Raw genomic sequence first — 7730 nt, forward strand, 5'->3', positions numbered from 1 at the left:
ACCCAACCTGGCGACTTCGGAAATCATCATAATCTCTCATCTTGTTGACGGCGGCTAATCCGCGCGGCAACATTAACACTTCAATAAAAACATTTCTTCTTTATTGTCGTGTGTCTCACCCCGTGTTTCACAGTGGACTCATCCACTAACTGAAACATATTGAATTTGCCCAACAACTAGCAAAAACCTTGTACGCAACCACCTGGCGAAGCTATTATATAGGTGGAGTATTAAAGGCGAATAAAACACCCGCTTTCTAATTTCCATATTCTAATTACTTTGAACAGATGAAACCGTACAAGTACGGCTGACTACGACGGTAATGTAGATATATAACAGTTAGGTTTGTACCGCAGCAGTGGTGGACCCACACAGCCCACGTCTATATCGCCTCAATTGCCGGTATGAAAGATAGCCATCTGAATAAGATTAGTCAATAAATAACACGCATCCGAGGAATTCTTTAACATTTAACATCTGGCCGACTGTATGACTAGGTCGCTGGTGTAAACAAGTTGGCGCTGTATAGACCGAGCCACACAGCACAGCGAGACGATCAGTCAGTCGTGTACTAGCGCCACACAGCACAGGATGACTACTGCCTCGTCCACCTGTAGTGGTGCTTACCCTCGCTCGCCCTCCCCGGGGGAGCTTAGTCCGGATCCCGACACTCACGGGCGCGTGTTGGATTCTAAGAAAATGTTTCAAATATCGGATGTTAATAGTTCACCTATGAAGAAAAACAAAAGGAAACGGAGTGAACCAAGGAAAAGAACGGACTTTAGTATTAAACGGTTTTGTCCAGATAGTCCAGGAGGGGGTAGTGCTGGGTCAGAGAGTGGTCGGAGTAGTGAGGATGTTCAGGAGGATCCTCCGGACACTCCTGATCGGTCAAACACTTCATCTGAACAGGAAGTTTCCTTACAAGGTCCTAGTGATTCTAACATTACACCACCTGTTGTTCCTCATGGGATGTTTCTGTTTCCTGGACATTTTCCTCCCAATTATCTTGTTCCTAATCTTCATTACAAACACCCAGCTTTCCTCCCTAATGGAACTGGCTACGGTAGGATGGATTTAATTAATAGTGCTAATATTCAAAGGGATTCTCAACAACAGCAACGTCAACAGCAACAACAACAACTTCGTCATCATGAACATCATAACGAGATGGAGGAAAATCAGGATTACGACGAAGATGACTATATGAACGATGGTAATAAAAATGGTAAAAAGACCAGAAAAAATTATAAGAACATGACACGAGAAAGGCGTGTGGAAGCAAATGCACGTGAAAGGACAAGAGTTCATACAATTAGTGCAGCATTTGACAGCTTACGCCGGGCTGTCCCGTCGTATTCTTACAATCAGAAACTCTCTAAATTAGCAATTTTAAGGATAGCCAGTAGCTATATCAATGCTCTGGGTAGACTTGCGGACATTGACTACAGCAGTAGTTCTAGTAGTACTGCTTCGTCTCCAACTAATAGTGATTTGTCCTTTTCCGAATTAGTGGATGTGTGTACTCGGACGATACAGACAGAAGGACGGGCTAGACGCCGACACTAGTCACAATATAAGTATGTATGGTAACACAAGTGGGTGGAAGAGAAGTACGAGGAATGTATGTTAGGTTTGCATCAGACAAATAGATATGGATTATATTTACAACACAAGTAGATATTGGGAGAGAAAGGGGAGCTAGATGGAGCCGCGAGGCCGCCAAGTGAACACCTCTGTGCTAGGGAATGGAACATCTGGACAACATGCTTCTATGTTTAGCAGACGACGTATTCTATATACAAGTGAGTAGGAACCACCGACTGCTGATCCTAACTGATAATGTCCAACTAGATCCCCAGATGGCAACACGGCTGTATAATCTGATAGCGGCGCTTTGCGCAGAGGATGTGTATGAAATGGTGTAGAAACGTCATTTACGAGGGGTGCGCAATGCAGAACCTGTGTTGAAAGCTAAACTCTGACGCTGCCAAATTTTCGACATCAAGACTTCGCCAGATGTTTTGTTTCTTGCGTTTCTGTGATATTTTTACATTTTACTTAAGTCCTACCTGTTTTTGATTTGAAATACTTTATTTCTATATGTGAGTAAAGAAATAACTTTTATGTTCGGGAAGGAAACAGCTGAGATTTGGATAGATCTTTATCGATAAGAATTAATTACTGAGAGACGTCTCCCGAACATGGGCTGTGAACTGAACAATATGTTAGCTTCTAGAAGTCGAAGTGTGTTCAATGAATTATTGATTCAGTTCTTAGTTGATGTGTGTTTTGTTAAATGGTGCTAGATTAAACGTACAAAACTGCTGAATATTTAATGAATTCGTCTTTTTTCCCTTCTGCAGATGTTTTTTTTTATAAACGATTTAAAACTAGCACTTTTGGCTTAGGGTACAATGCTGATACCTGTGATTGCTATAAAAATAATACTTTAGCCATTTCCAGATTATATTTCCATTTTTGTGATGATACTGTTTTTTTTTTCAAAATTTCACTTTCCGATTATACATGGTATTTCCTTTTTCATGACGATGCTATTTTTCAACATTTTTTAAAAATATGTATACTTCTTAATAAATCAATTTGTTGAAATGAATCATCAAGATAAATTTTAAATATAAAAAAAGTCTTGAACTCATTCTATAGATATCCATGATATCATGTGAAATGTTTCCTACGCCTTCTAACAGGTGTTTATAGCAATCAGAACGTACCCTCTGACACTAAGTGTTGATTTCACCTCGGTAGACAGGTGCGCGGTGTCGACCGTCAGATATCATAGGTATTACCTGTTTGCACCTGTAGGTTATTTCCATAAATGTCTCTACCTGGTCTTCAGGTAGCATTGTCAGATTAATTAACCCCTAGATTGGTGATAATATTCATAATAACGAACATAACAGAGCATTATCAGAGACGGTTCATTAACAATATAGTAACACCAAGATTGCCAACATTTGGTATACTTAAATTTCACTTTCGTGAACTTTTAAGTGTTTAACTGCTTGCGATGACTGGGTGAACATGGTCACTATTGATTAATCAGCTATGTCGTATTATGCAACGCAGAAACGCAATTTTTATTTTACCTTAACAACATAAACTTGATTGATATGAGCTTGGTATATAACCTTGTTAGAAAAGTATTTTTCTGGTCAGAAGAATTGGTTTTAATGTTCACTAAAGTTATATGGTTTTGGCAACCAAAATGTACAAAGATAAGTTTTGTTGAAAATTTATTTATGATAAATTAGAATAGTAAATTGAATGTAACACAAAATTAGCTTAGATTGGGATAACTAAGATTAAATTGAGAGAGGTGTCTTATCAACAGTGAAGACTCAATTTTAAAAAAGTGATACATGTAAAAGAAATTATTAATGAAGATTATTGGAGGATCGATTTGTTGGATTAGGTCATTCAGACAAATGGGAATTTTAATTCACTTCAGATAAATAGAGAACTTGAATACCAACATATGGTGAGCCTGTCCCACACAACGTTGATAATTCACAGACCTATTAAATGATGCCTGAGACATGTATAGAATACCATGTTGTCTAAAATGAGACAAAGACAAGACGGGAGTCACCTGGTCGACACCTTCCACAGCTGCCTGTGTCCGCTAACTCCTTTTTACGTTCAGTCACTGTAAGCCAGGTTGTGTGCAGTCCTCTTTGTTTGTCACTTTCTCTCTCCTGGACAGCAGGGATGCAATCAAGCGTGACGGATGCACACCTGGACTATAGTTACCGGAGGCTTCCCATCTGTAACCAACAAAGCAAAGAGAACAACAATGAAATGTTGGATTCATAAATCATTATTCAATGACTACATCTGGCTAAGAAATCATAATGTTCATTACAATATTTTCTCCAAATTACTTAAAAAGCAACATAATAATCATATTACCAAGTTGCTTAAAGCTGGGTAAATTATATACATTTCTGGAAAAGGAATCATTGCAGTAAATTTTATTTTACATTTAAAGATAAAATGAACTACTTCTTTAAAAGTGTTTCAAAATTTGCAAAGAAGGATTTCAACCAAGAGTCAATTGGCAATGCTTATATAATCTGTGAACGGGGTTTGTCTCCAGAAAAAAGAAGTGATTGAATTTACACAATTGAAAAAGGGCATTTGAATGTATTCAAGTGACATTCAATTAATGCATTCCAGCATGTCTCAGTGAATAATAATTTCTAAATACGGGGGTGGGTGGTGTAAAAGTCTCAGGACTGTCTACTCTTTAATCAAGAAACCAAAAATTGGTAAAGCATACAAAACCTGAAACAATAGTAACACCACAATAATTCGTAATATATTTATTTAGACATGTACTCGAAACTTCTCGACCAGTGCTACTGATTAAACTTAAATACCTCCTAAGCGGGTATTACCTGGCCATACCTAATAACACTTGTACACTCATACACAGATAATGCGGTCTAGGTACGTGCTCGAGGGATTCGTTTTTATAACTTAACCACTTTGGTTGTGCATCAGTCGTTTTGGAAACACCTGTTGTAAAAGTGTTAATAACTATGGAATATTTAAGCAGGTATTATATAATTATAACATATAATATATATATATATATCCTGTTTTACTACGTTCCGCACTACCTCGTACAGAAGTCTGTCTTTAATTAATCTCAGTGTCAATACTTTGGTGTAAGTGTGTGCAAGTTGTTGTATGCATAAGAGATATAGTTGTGGGTCTTCACTGTTCAGCGCACGTTAAAACCTGTCTAGCTAACAGGTGGCAATAACTCTTTATATTCTAACAAGAGCCGTATATTTACCTCTGGCTTCAAAAGCCCCGAACAAACACGAGGTGTCTAATGTCATATGTAATATAAACGGAATCAGACATACCGGAGACAGGTGTTTATCTCGTGGTTTTTATGACTGCCACCTTTCACCAGATTTTACCTGAGGCGACTGGCACGGATCACCTACGCTTTACGCTTAACTATCTCTCCTACATTCAATTTAAACTAAAAATCCACCTATGTGAAAGTAGCTCTTATAAAGCGTTAGTTTCCTCAACATATATATAAGAATAGGGAAAGTGACAATTAAAATGATATTTGAAAAGTCTGACTGCTGTGAAATTTGACACTATTTGTGAACTAGCCGTATGTGGGTGTTCTGCGCCAGTGCCCCTGGGAGGTGTATGGTTTCTAATTATCTCTCTCGTTACGATCGCTCTGGCGCCGAGTAGACCGAGCGCTATTCTGCCCTGCCGTATATAACTGAGTGCAGAGGCATTGTTAACACGTGCTGAACATGCAAGGTAAGGTCTCCCCGTCAACATCCCCAAATACCACACACCACCACACCAAGCAATAAGGTCATTTGAATGTAGCAAGATTGTCGCCAGTGGTCGATCGACTTGTTGAATCGAAACTGCTCCTTGAAAGGGGCCGAAAGATTAAACCTTTCAAACACAAAACACATGGTTTATGTCAGCCTTCCCATTTACTATCCCCAGTTATGTTAGATAGGTGAAGATAAAATAGCTATCTTGTCGTTCAATTAGGCCGTTAATACACCAATTAAGAATTTATCGAGTAGAGGATTGTAAGAATATGTTTCCTGACATGTATGAAATATTGCACCTGGACTAAAAAATAACTATGATTAAACTGTTTACATAAATAAAATGAATTTTAAAGAAGCACACCTTAACAATGATGTATATATACAGCAGCATCTCGATTTAACGCCGCGCTATCTAATGACGCATTCCTTACTTCCAACGTTTCCCATTTTGTTTAATTAACATTTTAAGCAAGGTCATTGCACATATCGCTCAACCTTAAATCAATTGACATCAAATTGCTTTATGTTACTAAAGTTTGTCTGAACTAATAGTGACATTAGACGGAGGTTTTGCTCTAACATGAAATGCATTTTGATACATAACATGCAGAACTAACTATTAACTTATTCATTATAATCAATGATTTCTTAATTTTCAAGCATGGGCTGTGCTCAAACATTTTACATTTTGAATCACTGACTTACAAATACTAAATTTAACTGTATCCTGTAGCCACATAACATTCATTTTTCGTATGTCGAAAAATGAATCTTAAGAAATGATGTCTGTTCTTAAATCTTAAAAGTATAAGACGCGTTCATGACAATACATTCAAAATTTAATCGATAAATGTCATCTACAAATCCGGTAGCTATATTTGATATTATAAGGTTGGAATGACTTCTCCAAGAGACATTCAAGTGTAAATGTAGACGTCGATCAGCATAGATCCATTAAGTTAACTCCCCAAAGTGATAAATTATCTATAGGGCAAAACCTATATCATCGCTGTGAAACTAATGCCAAATGTTCATGGTGTCAGAAGAATGGGTTTGTTTTTACACATATGTAATGTACATTGCAATTCACCTACAATTGAAAATTGATGTTGTGTTCTACATGACAGGATATTTTCGTAATATTTTGTAAGGTTTTAAATTATAGTGTTTATCATTACATAAAGTTAATTTCTTTTTTTGTCAACACAGCTAAAACTTTATATGATATTTTTTGTAGTTCTCCATCAAAATATTTATGAGACGGTCTCTGTAAGTCAGTTTACGGAAGAAAGTTGGTTAGTCGCTCAATGTTTGTCTCTCTTTATGAAGATATCAACATAATACAACTAGATTGTCATTATAAAGTGTACCTTCGATAACATACTCTTTGCCCCCTACCTATGGTGTTTACATGTCGCAGCTGATTCGATATTCAAGTGCTTGTTACCATTGTCACGATATACTTGCACGATACCGACAGCTGAAAGATTAACTCACAATAAAAGGTTTCGAGAGATGATGAGTTATGAAGACTATGGAGAAGTTTTATCTTGGAAAATATTCTGTTTCCTTGAACGATGTCAAGTTGGATGTCTTCAATACTCTCAAGCATACCTGGTAGATCTATTGTTTGTATTGTTATCATTGGGAACGAGACATTACGTAGTTTTTATTTACACATTTGACAAAAAACTTGCCAGCTAGACCTTCGTGATATTTTCCATGCATATTTTACATGACCATAGTGAATCCATCAATGGGTTTTTACATGTGTTGATGGAAATAGTTCATCTTCAAGAAAGAAGTTATTGTCTTTAAAATGATGTAGATATCAACTGGAAATGAATACAAATTAGATGTTGTAATGCTGTTAGGGTTTCTTCCTTCCTGTGTAAAACATGACTGACGATGGTTTTTTCATAAATAGTGGTTGTGTTGGTGTTAAATGTTTATCGATCGCTATCTACTTGGGGAAAAATACACATTAAAATCCTTAGATGATAGTTTGTGATATATTTTGCAATAACGGCGATCTTGAATGAAAAAAATAATTCTTTTCTTTTTGCATTAGCAAATCTTCTAGAGCAGCCCTTGAACATTGTATTGCTACCCAGACATGCTAATAGTTTACATTTCGTTTCTTAAGGGGAGAGTTTAATTAAATTATTGATCTAAAAGCTTACTTAATTTTGACTTAATGCTGTCATATCAACATTGAACTGAAAATTTGAAATCAATACTATAGACTGTCTGTATATCTCTCTCTATATAGAGTTTTTCGTTCTGCAAAACTCCCAAGTCATCTAACCTCACATCATCTTCCTTTGCTGTTATAGAGATACATTAAACAATACGAATATGCAAATGTAAAGAGTAGGAATA

General features: G+C 36.7%; 1 protein-coding gene across 1 annotated transcript; it reads left to right on the forward strand.

Moving 5' to 3' along the window:
- The first annotated feature begins 463 nt into the window (after positions 1–463).
- On the forward strand, positions 464–2334 carry LOC132551582 (angiomotin-like). Its single transcript, XM_060215736.1, has one exon. The coding sequence runs from the start codon at positions 592–594 to the stop codon at positions 1567–1569; it is 978 nt and encodes a 325-aa protein (XP_060071719.1). The 5' UTR covers positions 464–591; the 3' UTR covers positions 1570–2334.
- The last annotated feature ends 5396 nt before the right edge of the window (positions 2335–7730 follow it).

The sequence above is a fragment of the Ylistrum balloti genome, unplaced genomic scaffold (assembly GCF_031769215.1).
Source record: "Ylistrum balloti isolate Yb309-2 unplaced genomic scaffold, AGI_CSIRO_Ybal_v1 Utg370208, whole genome shotgun sequence".
NCBI lineage: Eukaryota > Metazoa > Mollusca > Bivalvia > Pectinida > Pectinidae > Ylistrum > Ylistrum balloti.

Coding starts and splice junctions, on each gene's coding strand:
- LOC132551582 (XM_060215736.1), top strand. CDS start 592: ATGACTACTGCCTCGTCCACCTGTAGTGGTGCTTACCCTCGCTCGCCC.